This window comes from Talpa europaea (genome assembly GCF_964194135.1).
Source record: "Talpa europaea genome assembly, chromosome: 15".
Classification (NCBI taxonomy): Eukaryota; Metazoa; Chordata; class Mammalia; order Eulipotyphla; family Talpidae; genus Talpa; species Talpa europaea.
Window position 1 is genome coordinate 45410302 of NC_140083.1, and position 22658 is coordinate 45432959.

Genomic DNA, 22658 nt, shown 5'->3' on the forward strand with positions numbered 1-22658 from the left:
AATCTTTAAAAAAAACACATTTGCATAAGAAATCTGACATTAAAATGCAACTACTATTTCTTGTTCAAAATAAAAGCCACTTTACCCAACTGGTTGATAAACTCCTGCTCTAAAATTCAGGATATTTACTTGATACCTAAAGTGGTTTGGGGGTAAGAAATGCAGTCATGGTTTTTACTCTCCCAAGGGAGGAAATGATTTGAGGAATGGAATCAGAGAGCACTTTCAACCTTTGCTAGCTTTTTCTCCCCCTGAAGGATGAGGCTCATAGTTATAGGATTGCTTATGGTAAAGCAACTTGCTATGCTTCAGAACGCCAGAAGAAGGACTCAAGGAGAAAAGTCAGGCAAGTTGACATGCCACTGTGATTTAATGCAAGACTTCCTTTTAAGAAAAGATTGAGAAAGAGAACCAGGACAGAGACATATAAGTTAAGTTATATAAGAGGAAGTTTGTTATATAGGAGTTTTGTTATATACGAGGAAAAAACTTGCTGGAAAATATATCTGGCTACATGTAGATACTAGTTTCAATGCAGATATTGTCTTGTCTTGAAGAGATTTGTGGCAATTACCAAGATAAATCAGTCAAAATCTCACTTTAGGCTCAATGTCATATGAACGTGTGGATGTTTGTGTGTACAAAACCCTACAAGTGTACAGATGGTCTAATATAGGTTTTTGTTTAAATATACCCATTTTTAGTGCATACTAAATACTACATTGTCTATGCTTTATGAGTATATGATGTACTCTATATTAGTGTACTAGAACAAGGTGGGCAAATAAAATTCTGGGCATCCAACCAAAAAAATTGTATTTGAAAGCTCAGGAACCTAAAGTAAAAGAGAAATGATTTATTTTTGTTCATATTTTAATAGGAAAAGAAAGTGAAGGGAGTACAGAGAGACAGAAGAAACAGAAATAGGGGGAAATAGGTCTCCAAAGAGAAGAAGGGAAGAGTATGAAGAACTGCTGGGCGCCAGGGCCTCCCGGTGGCGCAGCGGTTGAGCGCTGGGTTGCGAAGCTGCCCTCAGCCTCTGCAGCGCTGGTTTGATCCCCGGCTGCTCCCCGGCCACCGGAGGAGGGTCCCACATGGCGCGCAGACCTCTCCTGCCGCCCGCTGCTCCCCTCAGCAGTGTACTTCGGTCCTTCTGCCTGCTCTGCTCCCCGCTCTGGCTCTAGTGAATTCTCTCACCCTCTCGCGCTTCTGACTGTACCCAGTGCTTGTATAAACAAATTAATTAATTAAAATTAAAAAAATATATATTTAAAAAAAAAAAAAGAACTGCTGGGCGCCAGTGTTTATTTAGCACAGGAAGCAGAGAAAGCTCATTAGAAGTCATATTGTTCCATTGTTGAAGGTTTTGAGGGTTTTCTCATGGAGCCATCTTTAGGGGCAAGACTGACTCTTACTCAGTGATTTTTTTTTCCAACATAAGATTAGGTGACTCACGTGGAATATTACAGCCTTACTATTCTCAGGAAGAAACAAAAATATAGTATTCTTTTGGAAAGTCAATCCTGAACTTGGACTTTAATCCTCCCTCCCTGGCTCAGAAACTTGTCTTTATTCAGCCCTTTGGTTTTCCTCATATTAATTCCTGGGGACACATTTGATATACAAGTTTGTGGAAATAGCACAAGAGAGGGACTATCAAGCACTTGCAGAGAAAAGAATGCATGAGAACTAGAATATATTAGTTCATGGTTTCCCTTCTGCATTATTCTTACCTTATGTCAATACTTAGTAAGTTCTCTGTGTTTGTGTGTGTGTGTGTGTTCATTAGGTGAGGTCATCTCACAAAACTGTAGTCCACTACACTTGCCAAATTTTAGCTATACAATTGAGGACAGAACCACAGAAATTCTCCACTTAGGTAGGTCATCATGAACATGAAATTAAAATCACAGTTGCTCTAAAGAGATTCATTTAAATAAAAGCCAGCCAGGAAACTTGGAGGATAAGAAGTAAATCTTTTCTTTCTTCCATTCTCATCTCTTTGGGAAAGGAGTCATTAATTGTTCATTGCAGGGTATCCAGTAATCTCCCCATCAGCCATATGGGAGCTATTTGTCTATGGATCCAATTTTGTCACAGTTTTATTTAATATAATTTCACCATCACCCTTAAGACTCTTTGTATCCTGTGTGGGCAGATTGAATTGAATTCTAGGCTTTTTAATATGACATGTATTTATTCATTAAGTGTGACATATTTGTCACTGAATATAAAGTAATCAGGGAGACAACGGCACTTCATCAAGCCTGCTGCTGTTTCTTCAATGAACCAACTCCACTAATGAATGCCTGATAGTCCAGTAAATAGTTTATCTGAAAACTTTACTGCTCACAATAAAACCAAGAGTAAAAAAGTATCAAAGCGTATTGTAGATGGATATGGGAACAAAGGTACATTATTTCTTTCCAACAGTAGCCACAGAGCCTGTAGAAGTGATTTTAGTAATTGTGTTGTGTATCTAACTAAGGGAAAGTGATTTACAGCAAACTAGGAAGGGAGATAGCAAGGCTGTAGGGTGTGGCAAGTGGTGGTGAGAAGTGTCAACTGAAATATGACCCAACATTAAATATGTAGCCAAGGAGGGTAATTTAATGTGGTGACACTGCATCTACCAGACTTTTAAGCCAGCGAGTGTTTTTCTCAGCATTGGGTAATGATTGCTGGGCATTACAGGACTCTGAACATCCAGGAGTGTCCCTGGTTCCATTCTTTTGAGTGTATTTAACTGGAGATATTAACAAAGTGAACAATAGACTTAAAATCATTCCAAATAAAACAAAGAAGAAAACACTTTGAAGCTCTCATTATCTGGATGATGCACTAAAATAATACCGTTTTCTTTTTTTTTTTTTTTGAACCCTCGCCGGTGGCTGGGGATCAAGCCGGCGCTGCAGAGGCTGCGGGCAGGTTCACAGCCCAGAGCTCAATTGCTGCGCCGCCAGGGGAGGCCCAATGATACTGTTTTCTTAATGAAGTTGTGTCAGGAAGGGTCTACTGCAGTTTTAATTTATCTGTCCTATCACTTTCCCATGGAGTGTCTGTTTCATTCATTCATTCATTCATTCATTCATTCATTCATTCATTCATGTGTGATTGAGAAAGTCATTGAAACAGGGTAGGAAACAAGATTAAGTCTTGATTTTCAAATTCATTTTCCTTCCTCTTACATAGCCACTGACAGACACATTCCATTTTGTCTAACTTCAGGCCACCACCCAGGGAGTTCACTCAAGTTGAAATCACATGTGCTTGAAGTTTTCTGAAAACTTGTGGGAGGGTGAATGACCTTTAGTCATACTTTGTATTCTTTCCTAATTGGAACCTTAGCAGAGGGCCCCTGATGAAAAAGGAGATCTGTGGAATCTCGCTGGGGAAAGGAAAGGGGAGGCAGGAAGAAGAGTTGTGATTTAGTGAGGCTCACCCTTGAAAGAAAAGGTTATTAGAAAGCTGGCAGGGTCACCCTCAGGCAATCACCCAAGGTGTCATGGTGCACCTTCCCCTCCAACACCATATTGTGTCTTAATTGTTCTAGGCACAGTATTGAATCTATTCATGTTCAATTCAAAGACAGTTCCTTCAGGGGTTCATATCTAATAAGAATGGTGGGAACTATAGGTGTCACAGAGATGCAAAGTTTTGTGGAATGTTTTTTCAATTTGTAACTTCCTCAATTTACCTTTCAAGTCTTCCTCCCGGTGTTGTTGTTGAGATCTGCACTAAACACAGAGCTGAAGGTCCTCTGTTCTTGTTCTAGGTTAATCAGGACCTACGAGCTGGGTGCTGTGTGTCTCCCTGCATCCATTCTTTATAGGGAATGACTCACAAGCCACAGGGTGGCTGAAGGTAGGTTTAGGGTAGAAACTTTGATTTTCAGATTTATTTCTGAATTGATCTGGATTCCTTCCAGTTCCATACCTTCCCCTAGGAATCTGCATACCATCTCTCATTAAACCAAAACTTAGTCTTTGCCTTCATATTTCCACATGGAGAGGAAGGCACACATTTTCCATCTAGTCTCAGCAATTCCTTTGCAAATAATTAAAACTTTCCAAACTTCTAGACTTTCATATAGTAATGGAACATTAGGATCTAGGTTTACTTATTTTTTTTTGGGGGGGGGGAAATGCAGCAATAACTACTACTACTGCTATGATATCAGCAGTTAATGTTATTACTTACTGTGCACTAAGCATATCAAACACAAAACCAGACCTGACCTTTGCAATAATGTTTTATTATTATTATCACTGTTTAAGCCGAGGAAGCAGTCTTACAGTGAAAGGTTAACTAATGTACTTAAGTAAGAGGTGGAGCTGAAAGTTGAAGTCAAGTTACATGAGTATAGAGATTAAGTTTTAATCACTAATTATTAGCTAAAAATTCTTAATAAATGACATCACTCAATTTGTAACAAGGTTTAAATGATAGTTTTTTGTTGTGTTGATGTTATTATTAAAAGCAAAGGCATTTTTTCCCTAACATTTTACATGAAACAAAATAAAAACAAAACTGTTGGATAGAGAATAGAAAACTAAAGAAAATACACAGTACATACTTGCAGAATACGATCCCCTTCTCGAATTCGGCCATCTCTTGCAGCAATGCTGTTTGGGTCAACCTGTAACAAAGAGGACTCACGTCTACCACTGGGTGTTCAAAATCCCCCCAAGAATTTACAAATGCAGTTTAAAAAAAAATTTTTAAAAACATGACTCAATAGTCTATTTCTTTATAGATTAGATGTAAATATTTTTCTGTCAAAAATCTTTGATTCTGGGCCTCCCTGGTGGCACAGCGGTTGAGCACTGGATTGCGAAGCTGCCCGCGGCCTCTGCGGCGCCAGTTGGATCCCTGGCTGCTCCCCGGCCACCGGAGGAGGAGGGTCCCACATAGCGCGCAGACCTCTCCTGCCGCTCGCTGCTCCCCTCAGCAGTGTACTTCGGTCCTTCTGCCTGCACTCTGCTCCCCTCTCTGGCTCTGGTGAATTCTCTCACCCTCCCGTGCTTCTGACTGTACCCAGTGCATGAATAAACAAAACAAAGAAACAAACAAATAAATAAATAAATAAAACATGCCTCTATTAAAACAAAACAAAACAAAACAAAAATCTCTGATTCTGAACATGTAAATGAACTATTTTAAAATTAGTAACAATAGAGGTAAAGAGAACTATGGCAGAAGTTGAAGACCATTTTCCTCTTTCTTGCTCCCTGACCCTGTCTTTCTTTCCTTATTTTAAATTTTCATCTCTTCTTCTTCTTATTTCCCTCTACTCATTTCTGTATCCCAACTGTCAGATACGGTCTTTGGCTAGTACCATATTCAGTTGATGCTAATATTAGGATTTTCTGGACCCAGTAACTTTACTTTCTACTAGGGTTACTTTTAATTCTCACCCTGTCTGAGAAAAGCTGATAGCTATACTCTAAGTCCAATAATTATTAAAAGGATTTCTGTCTCTTAGGAACATTGTTTTACAAAGAGGTTTATAATCCATTTTGCTCAAAAAATGAAAAAAACAAGCTGGCACTAATTCATTTGTAGGGTTAATTATATTAGTTATACATTATTTCAGAATAAAAACATGTTTAAGGCCCTACTAAGACTTCATCAACATTATAATAGGCCAATCTTGAGTGGTGACTTGTAGTTCATTGGAGGTAATTCCAACTATCACATTTCACATGATGGCTTTGAACCTTTTATTTGAGCTAATTCCATAAAAGGTTTATTTTCAAGCAAAGTATTTCAAGTGTAGCATGAGGTTGATCTATTTATTCTATATGTTAGAAATTACCTTGTTACTGGGTTATACCATCTACTAAATACATTTTAATTGGTAAATAAAGAACAAATGACACTATAATAACAAGAGGTATGAAGAAAAGGTTCCTTCCAAATATATATTCTCTGTTTGTATGACTTCCTTACCATCCAGGAAAAGAAAAGTTCTAAAGCTGACATTTAAAATAGTGAACAGAAACTTACTAGAACAACTCAATGGTTGACTAATCAATTGCATCCCATTTAGAAGCTACTCATGATACAAATTTTCATTTTAGAACCATTATCAAAGTAACATTAAACCTAAAGCAACTAGAAAAAGAGGAACAAACAAGACCTAAACATAGTAGAAGAAAGGAAACGATTAAAGTAAGAATGAAGATAAATGAAATAGAAATCAAAAAGACTATACAAACAATCAGTGAAACTTAGAATTGGTTTTTCAAGAAAATAAATAAAGTACAGGAAATTTTAGCTAGGTTAAACAGAATTTAAAATGAAAGATTAAAAATCACCACAAATTACACAGAAATAAAAATGAACATACGAGATTACTGGGAATAATGCCAACCTAATAAATTCAGTAAGCTTGAAGAAATAGACAAAATTTTAAAACGATATAGTTTATCAAGACCAATTCAGGAAGTAACAGAAGAGGCAAATAAACTGATTACAATCATGGAAATTCAAAGAATAATTAAAAAACTATATTCAGACAAAAGCACAGCACTAGATAAATTTTCAAACAAATTTTATCAAGCCTTAAATAACTTGTGCTCATCTTGCCCATTATTTAAAAATAAGAGAAGAAGGAATGCTCCCTAATACATTTTATGATGCCCGAACCAGGAACAGACGAATACCCTGATGAAACCCTTAGCAAACCAAATTCAATAATAAATTACAAGAATTATACAATCATGAACAAGTAGAATTTATCCCACGAGTGCAATGATAGTTAAATATACACAAATCAATTAATGTAATCGATTACGTCAACAAAAGAAAAGATTGAAATTCCTTGATAATATCAACGGATACAGACAGCACATATCACAAGATTAGCACCGATTTATGATAAAAGCTCTGAGCAAGGGCCTTCCTGGTGGTACAAGGGGTTAGGCACCGCACTGTGAGGCAATCTGCAGCCTCTGTAGCACGAGTTCGATCCCTGGCCAGGGTGCAACCCACATGGCACAGCAGACCTCTCCTGACTCGCCCACTGCTCCCCTCAGCAGTGTATTTCAGTAGATCCACCTGTTCTGTTCCCCACTCTGTCTCTGGTGGATACTCTCACCCCCCATGAAGAAATAAATCTTTAAAAACAAAACAAAACTTTGAGCAAGTTGGGAATAGAAGGAACCTACCTCAAAGTAATTAAGTTCATATTTCCCAAACCTGCAGGTAATATAATACTAACTGATGAAAAGTTGAAAGCTTTCCTCTTAAAATCAAGAACAAAATGGCCACTTACCCAAAGTCATATATACATTCAATGCAATCTCTATCAAAGTTTCAATGGCATTCTTCAAAGAAATAGAGCAAACATTATTGAAACTTACATGGAATTACAAAACACTCTGAGTAGCCAAAGAAATTATGACTAAAAAGAATGGCAGCATCATATTCCCAGACTTCAATCTAAAATACAAAACTATAGTAATAAAAACAGTCAGGAACCAGACTAAAAATAGACATATAGATCAATTGAATAAAATTGAAAGCCTATAAATAAATCTGCATGAAAATGGACAATTTATGATTAAGGAGCCAAGAGTATACAATGGAGACAGAAAAGCCTCTTCAACAAATGGTGTTGTGAAAACTGAACAGCTACATGTAAAATAATGAAACTAGTTGACTCTCTCACACCATACACAAAAATTAACTCAGAGTAGATTAAAGACTGACACAATAGAATGCAAAGAAAAAACAAGCATAACAATTAATGACATTAGCTTCCATGAGGTCTTTGGGGGTTCAGGGAAGGGAAAGAAAAAAATAAGGATGGGATGACATCAAGCTAAAAAGCTTTTACACAGCAAAAGAAACTACCATTAGAACAAAACAAAAAACCCTATCAAATGGAAGAAAATATTTGAACATCATACATTTGGCAATAAGCAGCAAATCAGAAGAGGATATTCAAAAAAGAGGAGATCCAGAAGACCAGTAGATATAGAGAGAAATGTTTTTCTTAAATTTTATGTTTTTTTTTTCTTATTGAACTAACACTGGTTTGCAACATAATATGATTCACAGTAAAGGTTCACACTTCTTCAAATGTATGTCATCAAACCACACCCACCACAAAGGTGCCTAAAGTCCTCCCCTATAGTCCACTGGGTTCCCACCTGCATTTACTCCCCACACTATCCCTTTTGCACTAATAGTCTCAATTCTACAGTCAGATTTCTACATTTGCTTTGGTTTAGTTTTGTTTTATCCTTTGTTTTTTTACATTTTATTTATGGATGAAATTATCTGGCATTTGCCTTACTCCTTCTGATTTAGTTCACTTAGTATAATCCCTTCCCATTTCACCCAGATTATTGCAAATAACAAGAGTTCATCTTTTTAATGACTGCATAGTATTCCATTATATATATATAATCACTTATGTGTCCTTGGACAATTAAGTGCCCCCACAATTTAGTTATTGTAAATAGTGCTGCAGTGAACAAAGGAGTGACATATTACTTCAAATTACTGTTTTTGCACTCTTTGGATAGATACCTAGGAAATGGACATCAAACTGAAAAGCACTGCCCAGTGAAATAAAATATCTTTAAAAACAAAAAGACACATTACTTTGGCACATTGAACATCTGACAAATGGCTAATACCCAAGATCTACAAAGAACTCACACAAGTCAATAACAACAACTACAAAAAAAAACCCCTAAAAGCCCAATAAAAATAGACAAAATAAATAAATGGGCACTACTCCAAAGAAGATGTACAAATAGCCAACAGGCACATGCAAGAACGTTCATCATCACTTCAGGGAAATGCAAATCAAAATCACAATGTGATATCATTTCACACCTGTGAGAATGGCTTATATATCTCGAAAAGGCCAGAAGCAGTAAGTGCTGGTGAGGATGTGAAAGAGAAACAACCCATGCACACTGTTGGTGGGAAATGTAAATTGATCCAGTCCCTATGCTTTCAAATCATGACCAAGGAAAGTGGGAACAGCAATTAGTGTCTTGTTTGTCTAACTTCTATATCCTGACATACACATTCGTCATTTCACACATATGTTTAATATGTCTGATCACACACACATGCATATACATATAATTTTAAATTGTATGTACATCTAACTAAAAATAACATACCCACTAGTTCTCATAAAATGATATTTAGGGGATTAAAAATCATCTATATAATAAATTTTTGCTTTGTGATTCTTTCAAAATAATTAATGCTACACACTTAATATATCTTACTTCTTGAAAATAATTATGGGGTTGAAGAAAACTAAGAGATACTTTGGGTTTTTAAAATTATCAATCCCCATTAGCAGAGAAAATTTTAGATCATGGTGAATATTACATTTAAACAAATTGGTAGTGGAACAGATAGTGGAATAATGGGACTGATAAAACAGTGGAAAGAAGGACAAATGTTTGCTGAGCAATAACTTTCGTCTACTTCTCTCATACTTACAGGAATTTGTTCAAATTTTGACAATGTTACCACACATGCTTTCTCCCATCCTGGGACTCTGTGGTGAAAACCTCCACATTAAATAAGCTAATAATAATTACATTACTCGGGTAACATAATTTACCTTCCTAATCAAATGTGACAAGTATTGGAACATAGCCAATTCCTCACATTCAAGCCTCCCAAGGATTTTCTTCATGTGAGTCATTTCACTCCATCTTCACAGCCTCCCTCCCTTCTCTCTCCTCCATGGCATTTCTTACCTCGCTGACATAAATGCCAGTGTCTTCTTCATCATCTGTTCGGTAACAGACTGTCAGGCCCAGCTTTTCTTGACTGCTAACACGACATAACTCGACCTCCTGAGAGAAAAACACACACGGAATGACATTTTTCTCAGAGAGAAATCCCACAGAAGAATGGAGAAGTCACAGCTACTCTTTGGGTTAGCCTGGGTCATACATAATTACATTTGAAATTAACATATGTTAATAATGTATGATAAAATACTTTACCAACATCATCAACATTTAGTTTCAATGTGTATTTCTGTGTATTCAAGCCAATACTTTAAAATTTCATTGCAAAGTTGAAGATGGGCAATTTTCTTGCTTCAAGTCATAACTGAAAAATCACACAGTAAAATACACAGGAAATATGTACAGATCAATAAATAGAATTCATAAAATATTTGAAAAAATTCAAAGAAGACAGCCAATTTTTCATAAAAATACTGAGTATGTGTGCTTTTATTTGTATTTCAATAATATGAAATACAATTCAAATAAAAACCGTGATACTAGACTGCATCAATTCCTTTTGGGGTTTGTATAATATGATAATTAGCAAGTGTATTGGAGCTCAGGCCTAGGTCTTTCATTATTTTGTGGATACTGTCACCCTTGGAAAGAAATGGGTTCATCCAGGTAGAAGGGAGAGACAGCAGCAGTCATGTGGGTAGAGGCCATGATTCAAAATGTAGCAGTAAATGAACAAGGAAACACATTTACTGAAACACATAGCTGAGGGGCCTGAAATGTCAGTCTTTAGGTAATATACATTGAATCTATTTCCTGATTTATGTTCAGTAAAATAATAATAAATTTCAGTGTATTTCATTTTTATGTAATGAAATCGACTCCTACCACTTTCAGAAGCAGATGACTTTAGGATAAATCACATAATTCCCAGCACTGAAACACAAATTGGGGCTGTCAACATGAAGAACTTGTTCCTATTGGATGTCAAATATCAAGCCCTTTTGCAAATAATCAGATGAGGAAGAACAAAGTATTTTGAAATTGGAAGTGAAATCTGGGTCAAGTTTCTTGAACTGAGGTTGGGTGGGAGTTGCAAATTTGTCTGTCATACTTAATGCTCCTTTTCCAGTTCTAGCTGAAGGCATATTGCTTTTTTATTAAAAACAAAACAAAACAAAACACAACTTTCCAAGTGTTTGTAACTTTGTGTAAAATAATAAGTATCCTTTCCTTTTGAATTGAATTTGTGTGTGAATTTGTGTGGGTGTGTGTATATATTTGGTAATAATAAAGTATCCATTTAACTAGGATGAGAGTTATCAAGACTATAAAGAAAAACTCATTGAGCTGTAAACAAGAGGTTATTTTCTAGTACACTCTGCCACATTTGTGGAAATATCCTCCCTTTCAATTTTGTATTTTAGTGAAGATCTTGTAATGAATAATACCCATTTATTTTAATGACTTGCTAAAATCATTAGGGAGTGTACGGGTAAGCTATGGAATGTTCCAATGACCAATAATATCATAGCCAATAGCAAATAAAACAAAATTTAAGCCCTCTGCCTTGAGACAGGTCTGCCTTGAGACAGGTATTGTAAATTGGAAAAATATATAAAACTGTAGGGAGAATGCTGATTTTCTGATCAGAGAATATACTCTCAATTAACTACAGTGGTCAAAAAAAAAAAAAGGGCATGGCACATGCTGAAATTAAAAAAAAAAAAAAAGGTGAAAAATCCTTTCACATAGAGTAGAAGGCATGATTTGGTAAGATAAGCAAAAGTATACACCAAGCATGGGTATTTTCAAAACGGGCAATAATTAATCACTCTGGAGGAAAAGAATACTGACTGAAACTGTAACATTGGGAAGGAATTACAGCAACAAAAGAGCTTCAATTACAGCAATGAAGTACACAGTTAAGGAGGAAAGAAGCTTGGGAATCCTAAGAGGGCTATAAGGAAACCTAAACACTCCATAAACAATCCAGACTGGGGCCTTTAAATTAAGGCAAATGAGGCGCTATAGTTGCAGCTGAAATTCATTGACTTTCAATGTCCTTTGAAGAACATGGAGACACTGTACACTCTGGAAGACACAGGGGCTTTTCTTTTGTGGGTGTTTTTTCTATATCCTCAAGGGTGTGCCATGGCTTTGGTGTATGTAGAGGAGGCATATAAAAATATATTGCAATTAAATGGAATGGATCTATTAAAAGGAAAATACTAGTCTACTCCTAGCACTTGAACACTGCAAATCAGGTCTATTAGAACATCACAGGAGATTAAGGTCCTAAAAGTTAAAATAACTTTTCCATAATGTCATCCTATTGGACCTAAGCAAAACTGTGAAAAAGTTCTCAAAAGTTATCAATAGCATCTTTGTTTTTAATATTTCACATATTAAGAAATGTAACACCCTTATATTTCCTTTTAGCTGCTTGGATTTCCTAAGTTCTGCCTTTCTAGGTAAACCTGCCATTTTACCTCTCTTACCTCACAAGTATCTCTCTTTTTCTCTTTTGCATGGAACTGAGGTATAGGCCAGAGGTGTGGGGGTTGAAAGGAGTCACCAGAAACAGAGTGGGGAGCAGAACAGGCAGTTCTACTGAAACACACTGCTGAGGGGAGCAGCAGGCAAGACAGGAGAGGTCTGCTGCAACATGTGGGTCAGCTCTCTGCTTGGGGATCGAACTCAGGCCACAGTGGTGATGAGACTCAACTCCTAGGCCACCAGGGAGACCCTCACAAATAGCTTTTAAAATATAAATATACCTGTTAAAATTTTAAAGGAAATTATCATTCATAATTACTTAAATTGGGGCCTATTCACTTCATACTAATAAAGACTAAAAATACAAAGCTATAACTCAAAGGACAATTAACTTTTGGCAGTAGGATTCCAGACCCTGAAGGAGACATGGGAGAGGTTCTGTAACACCAGTCCCAAGTGTGGGCTTGCATTTCTTTCTCAGTTAAGAATGTCTCAGACTCTGGCAGAAGGCTCCCAGAGGAGCCAGAGGTGAGCTGGGAAGTTCACCCATGCCAGGCCCCTTCAGGCCAGCAGTACGAAAGCAGGCACCCAAGGCCAGGGCAGACCAGGCATGCAGGGGAGTGCGTACCTGCATCGCCTTTTTAGAACAGGGACCTTTCTTCAATAAAGACTGCTTGAAACCAGCAGAAGGCTCCCGGAGGAGCCAAAGGTGAGCTAGGAAGTCCGCCCATGCCAGGCCTCTTCTGGCCAGACCGAGCCCAGAGGGGGAGCAGGTACCCGCTGCAGGGGCTGACCGGGCGCGCCAAAGAGTGTGCCTGTATCTGAATCACCATTTTAGAATAGGGACCTTTCTTCAGTAAAGACTGCTTGAAACCTGCAGAAGGCTCCAGGAGCAGCCAGAGGTGAGGTGGGAAGTTTGCCCACACCAGGCCCCTTCAGTCCAGCAGTCCAAACCAGGGGGGGAGTGGGCACTCACAGCCAGGGCGGATCAGGCGCATACGGAAGAGTGTGCCTATCTCCAAAGCGCCATCTTTGAACGGGGACCTTTCTTCGATAAACACTGCTTGAATCCGAGAGAAGTTTCCCCGAGACAGAGGGAGAAGGTTCCCTGCAAAGTCAGAGGTGAGCTGAAGGCCCCCACAAGCCCGGTCCCACCTAGCAGGAAGTCGGAGCCCAGAGGAGGATCCAGAGATTTGGAACCCAGAGTGCAATCCAGCTACCCCACCTCCAGGGAAGTCTGTGGGACTTCAAGACGCACCTTTGTAACTAAACACAGAAGGAGGAGAGATTCTATGACAGTGATCATTAAAATACTCAAAGTACCACTGCCTCACTAGACTTCTGGCATAACAGTTTTTGACTCATTTGGATTGCCAGTTTCTGAAACTCTGGAAAGAACATACCAAAAAGATGCCAGCCAGTAGCAGTGGCACATTGTCCTAATGCATAAGGCAAATTAGAAGACAGGAAGCAGGGAAAAGAGAAACAACAAGCAAAGTAGCAATGCCTCAGAAAAAAGACACACCACACACACACACACACAAAAAAAAAAAACCCAAAAAAACCCCCCACCAGCTTGCAACTATGGTGACTTGGAAGAAATTCTGAGCCTTCCAGAAAAAGAATTTAAAATTGCCATAATGAAAAAACTGATGGAAGTCATTAAGGAAAACAACGCTCAGAACAATGAAATTGAGTCTCTAAAGAAGGAAATGAAGGAAATGCAGGAGATCAAAGGTTTAATAGAAGAGCTAAAAATGCTGGGAAAAGCAGTGATAACAGAATAGAGGAAATGGAAGAACGAATAAGCACTCTCGAAGACACAGAAATAAAAAGAACCAAAGCAGAAAAGGAAAGAGAAGTACGAATGAAAAAGAATGAAGAAAGACTTAGGGAATTATCTGACTCCATGAGGAAAGGAAATATTAGAGTTATAAGAATCCCAGAAGGAGAGGAGGGAGACCTAGGAACAGAGAAAATATTCAAGGAAATAATTGAAGAGAACTTAACTAACATGAAGAAGGAGCTGAAAATTGATATACAAGAAGCAAGAAGAACACCAAACTTCCATGATGAAAGGAAAAATACAGCAAGACACATAATAGTAAAGCTCCCAAGAATCCAAGACAAAGAAAAAATAATGAAGCTGACAAGAGATAAGAAACAGATAACATACAAAAGAAAACCAATCAGACTGATATCAGACTTCTCCAAAGAAACACTACAGAAAAGGAGAGAGTGGAGGGACATAGTCAACAGACTTCAAGATAACAGATGCCAGCCAAGAATACTCTATCCTGCAAAGCTTTCCTTCCTTTATGAAGAAAGAATAAGGACCTTCCCAGACAAACGGAAACTCGGGAATTTCATTATGACTAAACCCCCACTCCAAAAAATACTACAAGGAGTCCTAAAGTCAGAACCTCAGAGGGAAGAATAACGAAAGAAAGCTGAAAAAAAAAGTTATTAAAAGAATAAATAAAATCAAAGGAAAGACAAACAATGGCAAATAGAGATGCTAACATATCAATACTAACTCTAAATGTAAATGGACTAAACTCTTCAATAAATACACACAGAGTTGCAGGCTGGATTAAGAAACAAAACCCAACCTTTTGCTGTCTCCAGGAAACACATTTAGCTACAAAAGATAAAAATTGACTCAAAGTTAAAGGATGGAAAACAATCCTACAAGCAAATGGACAAAAAAAAAAAGCAGGAATATCTATACTTATATCAGATAAAACAGGTTTCAAACTCAAAAAGGTAAAAAGAGACCCCAGTGGTCACTACATTATGATCAAGGGGACAATACTTCAAGAAGTAGTAACACTCATGAACATATACTCACCAAACGAAGGAGCACCAAAATATATCAGACAACTATTGTCATCCTTGAAAACAGACATCAGAGAAAACACATACATAGCAGGAGACTTCAACACACCACTGTCAACAATGGATAGATCAACAAGACAAAAAATAAGTAAAGACACTAAAGCTCTAGATAAGGATCTAGAGCGCTTGGGCTTAACAGACATCTATAGAACACTAAACCCAAAAAAATCTGAGTACACATTTTTCCCAAGTGCGCAGGGATCATTCTCCAGGATCAATCACATGCTGGGACACAAGACAAACATCAACAGATACACCAAGATTGAAATCATACCAAGCATCTTTTCTGACCATGAAGGCATCGAACTAGAAATAAACCATAAAAAGAAGGCAAGGAACTCTCCCACCTCATGGAGATTGAAACGCACATTACTGGAAGACCACTGGACTAATGAGGAGATCAAAGAAGAAATTAAAAAATTCTTTGAATTGAATGACAAGGAGGACACCAATTTCCTAAATGAATGGGATGCAGCAAAAGCAGTAATAAGAGGAAAATATACAGCAATAGAGGCTCACATCAAGAAACAAGAAAGAACTCAAAGAAACAACCTAATATTGAAGCTCAAAGATCTAGAAAAAGAACAACAAAAAAACCCCAAAACCAGTAGAAGAAAAGAAATAATAAAAACCAAAGCAGAAATAAGTGAAATTGAAACTAAAAAATAACAATCCAAAAGATCAATGAAACCAAGAGCTGGTTCTTTGAAAAATAAATAAAATAGACAAACCCCTAGCCAGGCTCACAAAGGAAAAAAGGGAGAAAGCACAAATACACAGGATCATAAATGAAAGAGGAGAAATCACAACGGACACAGCAGAAATCAAAAGAATAATCAGTAACTACTATGAATAGTAATATGGAAACAAGTTCAACAATCTAGAGGAGATGGACAAATTCCTACAACTCTACAGTCACCCAAAGCTAGATAAAGAAGAAATAGAACACCTAAACAGACCAATTACAAGCAGCAAAATTGAAATGGTAATCAAAAACTTTTCCAAAAACAAAAGCCCAGGACCTGATGGATTTGCAAATGAATTCTACCAAATGTTCAGAAACGAATTGATGCCTATCCTTCACAAACTCTTCCAAAAACAGAGAAGGGAGGGATAATACCAAATATGTTCTATGAAGCCAACATTACAGTAATACCAAAACCAAACAAGGACAACACAGAAAAAGAAAACTACAAGCCAACCTTGCTAATGAACACTGATGCAAAAATCCTCAATAAAATTTTAGCTATCAGAATGCAACAATGTATCCATAAGATAATTCACCATGACCAAGTAGGATTCATTCCAGGAACACAAGGATGGTTCAACATCCGAAAATCAATCAACGTTATCCAACACATCAACAGAAAGAAATATACAAACCATATGATAATGTCAATAGATGCTGAGAAAGCTTTCGACAAAGTGCAACAGGCATTCATGATAATGCCCTTGAAATTCTTGGGATACAAGGAACATACCTCAACATCATAAAGGCCATCTATGACAAGTCAACAGCCAGTATCGTTGTCAATGGTGAAAAGCTGAAAGCATTTCCATTAAGCTCTGGAACAAGACAAGGATGTCCACTCTCACCACTGCTTTTCAATATAATCCTGGAAGTCCTAGCCAGAGCAATAAGACATGAGAAAGACATACAAGGAATCCAAATAGGAAAAGAAGAAGTCAAACTACTACTATTTGCAGATGATATGATAATACACATAGAGAACCCCAAAAACTCCACAAAAAAACTAATTCAACTCATCAATCAGTTCAGTACAGTGGCAGGATACAAAATCAACATGCAAAAGTCAGTAGCCTTCCTATACACAAATAAGAAATCTGAAGAAGAAGAGATCAGAAAAAACATCCCTTTTATTATCAAAACAAAAAAAATCAAATACTTGGGAATAAATCTAACAAAAGAGGTAAAGGACCTATACAAAGAAAACTATAAAACACTGTTTAAAGAAATAGAAGACACAAAGAAATGGAAAGACATCCCCTGCTCATGGATTGGAACAATAAACATTTTAAAATAGTCATCCTACCAAAAGCAATATACAGATTCAATGCTATTCCAATAAAAATTTCAATGTCATTCTTCAAAGAAATAGAACAATTATTGATGAAATTCATATGGAATCACACAAAACCCCGAATAGCCAAAGCTCTCCTGAAAAAAAAAAGAAGGGAATTGAGGCATCACACTCCCAGACCTCAAACTATACTACAAAGCCATAATCATCAAAACTGCATGGTATTGGAACAAGAACAGACACACAGACCAATGGAATCGAATAGAAAATCCAGAAATAAACCCACAGATTTATGGTCAACTAATCTTTGACAAAGGAGCAAGGAATATGCAATGGAGCAAAGAAAGTTTGTTCAATAAATGGTGCTGGGAAAACTGGGTTGCTACATGCAAAAGAATGAAGCTTGACTACTACCTAACACCATGCACAAAACCCAACTCAAAATGGATTAAAGAACTAGACATAAGACCTGAAACCATAAAATACATAGAAGGAAATACAGGCGAAACACTTCGTGATATGCACATCAAAGACATCTTTACAGACACATCACCCAAAGCAGTGATAATGAAGGCAAAGATAAACAGCTGGGACTACATCATATTAAAGGGCTTCTGCACAGCACAAAAGATAATAACCAAAACAAAGAGAAACCCCACCGACTGGGAGAACATTTTTGCACACAACACTAATGATAAAGGACTGATCACAAAAATCTACAAAGAGTTGATGAGACTCAACAAAAACAAGAAAATAATCAAGTCAAAAAATGGGCAGAAGAGCTAAAAAGAAACTGGTCCAACCACTATTGAGAGCTGTGTGGAGATTTCTTGACCTACTAAACATAGAGCTTCCATATGATCCTGCCATTCCACTCCTAGGTATTTACCCAAAGGACACAGAAACATCAATTCCAAAGACCCCCTGCACCCCTATGTTTATAGCAGCACTATTTACAATAGCTAAGCTTTGTAAATAACCCAAATGCCTAAAAACAGATGACTGGATCAAGAAGACGTGGTACATATACACCATGGAATATTACTCAGCATTCAAAAAAGATAAACACATGCAATTTGCAGCAACATGGATGGAGCTGGAAGGGATCATGCTCAGGGAAATAAGCCAGAAAGAAAAAGAAAAATACTGGATGGTCTCACTCATAGCAGGAATCTAGAAAACTTAAATAAGGGACAAGAAAAAAAAATAACTATAAGAAAGAAAATATCAAAATCAACAAAAAACTATGAACCAGAGACATTCTATAGGGAGTGGGGGGCAGGGAAAGGAGGGATTACGGTCAAAATAAGGGGGTTGTAATTGTATGGGGAATATAAAAAAAATTTAAATTAAAAAAATAAAAATATACCTTTAAATTTATAAAAATAAAAAAAGAATGTCTGAGGACCTTCCTGATGGCACAGGGGTTAAAGTCTCAGTGCCATCAAGCTATTGCCATCTACTGTAGACTGAGTCCATCTCCAGCCAGGGAGCTGACACATTTGGTGCAGCAGACCTCTCCTGTTTCACCTGCTGTTCCCCTCAGCAGTGGATTTCAGTAGATCCACCTGTTTTGCTCCCCACTCTGTCTCTGATGACTCCTCTCACCTCCCAAACCTCTGGCCTACATCCCCGTTCTTATATGCATAAATAAATAAAAATAAATCTTAAAAAAAAGGAGAATGTTTTAGCCATTACATATTTCATATTGGTGCACAGAAGCAGACATTTTAGAATCAAAGTTCCTTTAATTCTGTGGCAAAACACACACACACACACACACACACACTCCTGTATGAACAGCTACCTATAGACCATTTTGTTTGAATGAGCAAAGGTGGCTTTGTAAGACCTGATTATCAGAAAGGAAAGGCATTCGTTGGCACAGGCTTAATTTCGTATTCCCTTCACAGAGCACACAAGCCTCTGACTTCTGAAGAAACAACCTCCTGGTAATCGAGAATGTTTTCCCTAGCAACTTTCATACATTCCCTCTGTCACTAGGAAGCTGTTTGATGAAAAACATAAAAGTGAAATGCTACATCTGTATATTTTCTCCATGGAGACAATTCATGGCACCTACAAATCAAAGCCAAGCCCGCGTGGACGGTGTGCTAAGCATCTCGAAGTCATCTGTGACTGGAGCACAAGACTCACCTCCTGCACACACCTGGTGGAACTACATTAATTTTGGCTTAAATGTACCTTATGATACTATGTTTTGCAAAGATGTATAAAATCCTTTTTAAAAAAATCAAATCACAGCATCTCATACTGTGAGAAATTGATTATATGGAGATTAAGTGTAGAGTAGAAGATTAAAGTTACTTCATCAAGTTTGCTATGAAACACCTTTCTAATCACGGGTGGCCAAGAACAGGCATTTTTTATATGATTTTTATATGAATCAGTTGTACTATAGTGCTGTGAGATTTACGTCTATGTTTAAGACTGAGTTTAGGAAGGAACAGTAAAAACAGTAAACAGAAACAACACATTATGCTTCCAAGATAGAACTCTCTTGCTGGAGGAATGTCTGAGGCTGGGGGTACCTGAAAGAGCTTGATAATCAAAATTGTTGACAGACTCTAAAGAGCTTGTCATGATGTTCTTTCTTCTGAGAGTGGTAACTCGGAGATGGTCAGTACTACTTAAGTTTGAAGATGAACCAGGGCCAGACAGTGTGGTGATTGGGAGCTATTGACATTCAAGGGAGTAAGAGGTCTATTGTGTCCATATCTCCATGTGTGTTTCATTGCTTGCCTGTTTTTTATTACTAGACCACATATGCACTATTATGCAAGCTTCATATTTAGCATATATCAATGTCTTCTTCTGTAATGTTGATTAGTAACTAATGAAATATCATGCTTAGTTGTCCCAACAAAACATTTATTAAAAAAGGAAATAAGGGCCACCCTGGTGGCCTAGGGGTTAAGACTCAGCGCTATCACCCCTAAGGCCTGAGGTTAATCCCTGCCAGGGAGCTGACCCACATGGCACAGCAGACCTCTCCTTTCTCTCCTGCTGCTCCCATCAGCAGTGTATTTTGATAGATCTGCCTGTTCTGCTCCCAACTCTGTCTCTGGTGAATCTGCTCACCCTCTGCACCTCTGACCTACACACCAGTTCTTCTATGCAAATAAATAAATAAATAAAACCAAGAACAAATGCCAGGGAAACACTTCTGTTTATATCACATATGATTTTTTTTTCTACTTTTCTTATTGTATTTTTGAAGAAAACTGCAGGTGCTTTTGGTATTAGGACCATATAGTTTACCTTTATAAAAATCCAGAAATCCAGGATTCTTTTTTTGGTAAGAATCCAGAAATCCAGGGCTTTTCACATTTGAATCTTGAGTTTTGAACAAACATTAAAATGATAATTTCTTAACTTATGATTGGAATTGCAAAATATCCAGAGCCACTTACAGTTGGATTTTGTAACATATATTAGTTTTTGAGGTTTTTCCATCAAAATAGTTCAATATGAATATGCGGAATTTGCAATTTGCAGAAAAGACATAAAAGTTATCTCTAATTTTAAAATATCTATTTTAAGCTCTCCATTCTCTGATGGCTCAGACACTCTTGCAGTCCCACTCCAGCATCTTTTAAGAGGAACCACATTTTAATTATATGATACAAATTAATTTAAAAATGTGAGCAGGAAGTGATTAAAAACAAAAAATCGGGAATCAATGTCATGTATTCCATATGGAATTTCAAATTAATTAATATTAAATCTCTAAGATGTAGTTTGATATTGAGGATGAATATTTCACCCATTATTTCCAGTAGCAAAGAAGAAGAGTAAGTAGGTACTCAAGTCAATTTTCAACAGTTAGAAATGGGAAAAATTGTAATACAGGAATTATCAGGGCAGTATTAGCTTAGACCTTTTATTAGTTCAATATAAAATAATTTTCCATTTCAGATAAGTATTAATTAGGCCACTTTAAAAAAAATTATTGAAGTAACATTGATTTATAGCATTATACAGGCATTCGGTGTATAGCAGTGTAAAATCAACCTCTGTTCATACTATATTATGTCATCATTAAAAGTCTAGTTTCAAAGAATACACAAAGAAATGGAAAGATATTCCCTGCTTAATGATTGGAAGAATTAACATTCTTAAAATGGCCATTTTGCTCATAGTGATATACAGAGTCAATGAAATCCCATCAAATTTTCAACAGCATTCTTCAAGGAAATCAAGCAAACATTATTGAAAGTTATTTGGAACCACAAAGTACCCCAAAAGCCTTCCCCACCACTTTCTTAAGGGCCCCAAAAATTATCTATCAAAATTTCACTGATGCTAACTAGTAAATTACATTTTATATTTTTTTAATGAGCAAATTTGCATTGCATTATACACATTTTAGGTCTGTTTTATTTACTATTCTATAAACAGGTACCTATTTGTCTGCTACATTTATTATTATATCCTGAAATTCTTAGATATGAAACAAAGAAATACAGCCCTTGAAGATGGGGCCCTGCCATCTTCTTTGAATTCTCAGTACCAGCGGAGTCTGGGAACTTTTGAGAAACCCATGTGCATTTGTTAGAAGAGTTAATTGCTCTAGTAAGATTGAATGTAGACTACAATTGATTTTGCTATGTTTGTACCTCAGTATAATTGTGTTAGATTAAGTAGAATACATTCAGAAAGCTGTTCAAACAGTAGATGTGACTAACTCTCTTATAATCTCTGCTAGCAGGAAAATTAATTAAGGAGTAAACTGCAGAAATGAAGCAACATTAAGTATAAATCACTCATTCTAGAAATTTCTAGTACATTTGCTTTTTACCTATTCACTTCATTCACTTGCCATTTGCTAAACACCTACTAAGTACCAACACCCTCATTTAGCTCTGGAAACATTTATGTACCAACCATTATGTTAAGTGTTTTATGAATGGGATCTCACTTAGCTTTATAAAAACATGAGTGGTTAATATAGTATACAGTTACTTATGGCCCACCTAGCAGTAATTTTCTCTCTCTTTGGAAATATGACCCTAAATTTCTTGTGCAGAATTGCCCCCTTTTTCTTCTTTCCCTGTTTATATTTGCTCAGAACTGATTTCAACTTTGGGAAAAGCATGTAACCTAGATGAATTTATTTTGTTTCCTTGGCTATCATTATTTTAAGGATGGGTGATTGACCAGTTCAAGTCCATCAAAATCAAAATCAATGACTTTGGTTGAACAGAACACCTGTCTTTCCCATTGTACTGGACTTTTAAAAATATAGATCAGGAACAGTTCAAAACTTTCTCTTGCCACAATATATCAAGCTTAAGGACGGGTTAAACAAAAGAGGAGATAAAAGTCAAAAGATAGACAAAAACTGAAATTTAGTGATATCATTTGAGTCCTGAATCAAGTTTACCTGAAACAATAAACCTTTGGAATCTTCCGTTTGCAGAGCCAACACATCTTTATTACAATAAGCATTGTTTTGGGG

General features: G+C 36.9%; 1 protein-coding gene across 2 annotated transcripts in view; it reads right to left on the reverse strand.

Moving 5' to 3' along the window:
* PDZRN4 (PDZ domain containing ring finger 4) overlaps positions 1–22658 on the reverse strand; it is a gene marked incomplete at both ends in the record, with an annotated part of 382893 nt that overhangs the window by 11972 nt on the left and 348263 nt on the right. For both annotated transcript variants that reach the window (XM_084255237.1, XM_084255238.1), the window contains 2 exons: positions 4577–4639; positions 9744–9842. In XM_084255237.1, coding sequence (XP_084111363.1) covers positions 4577–4639; positions 9744–9842 — 162 coding nt within the window. The remainder of the gene's footprint in view (positions 1–4576; positions 4640–9743; positions 9843–22658) is intronic.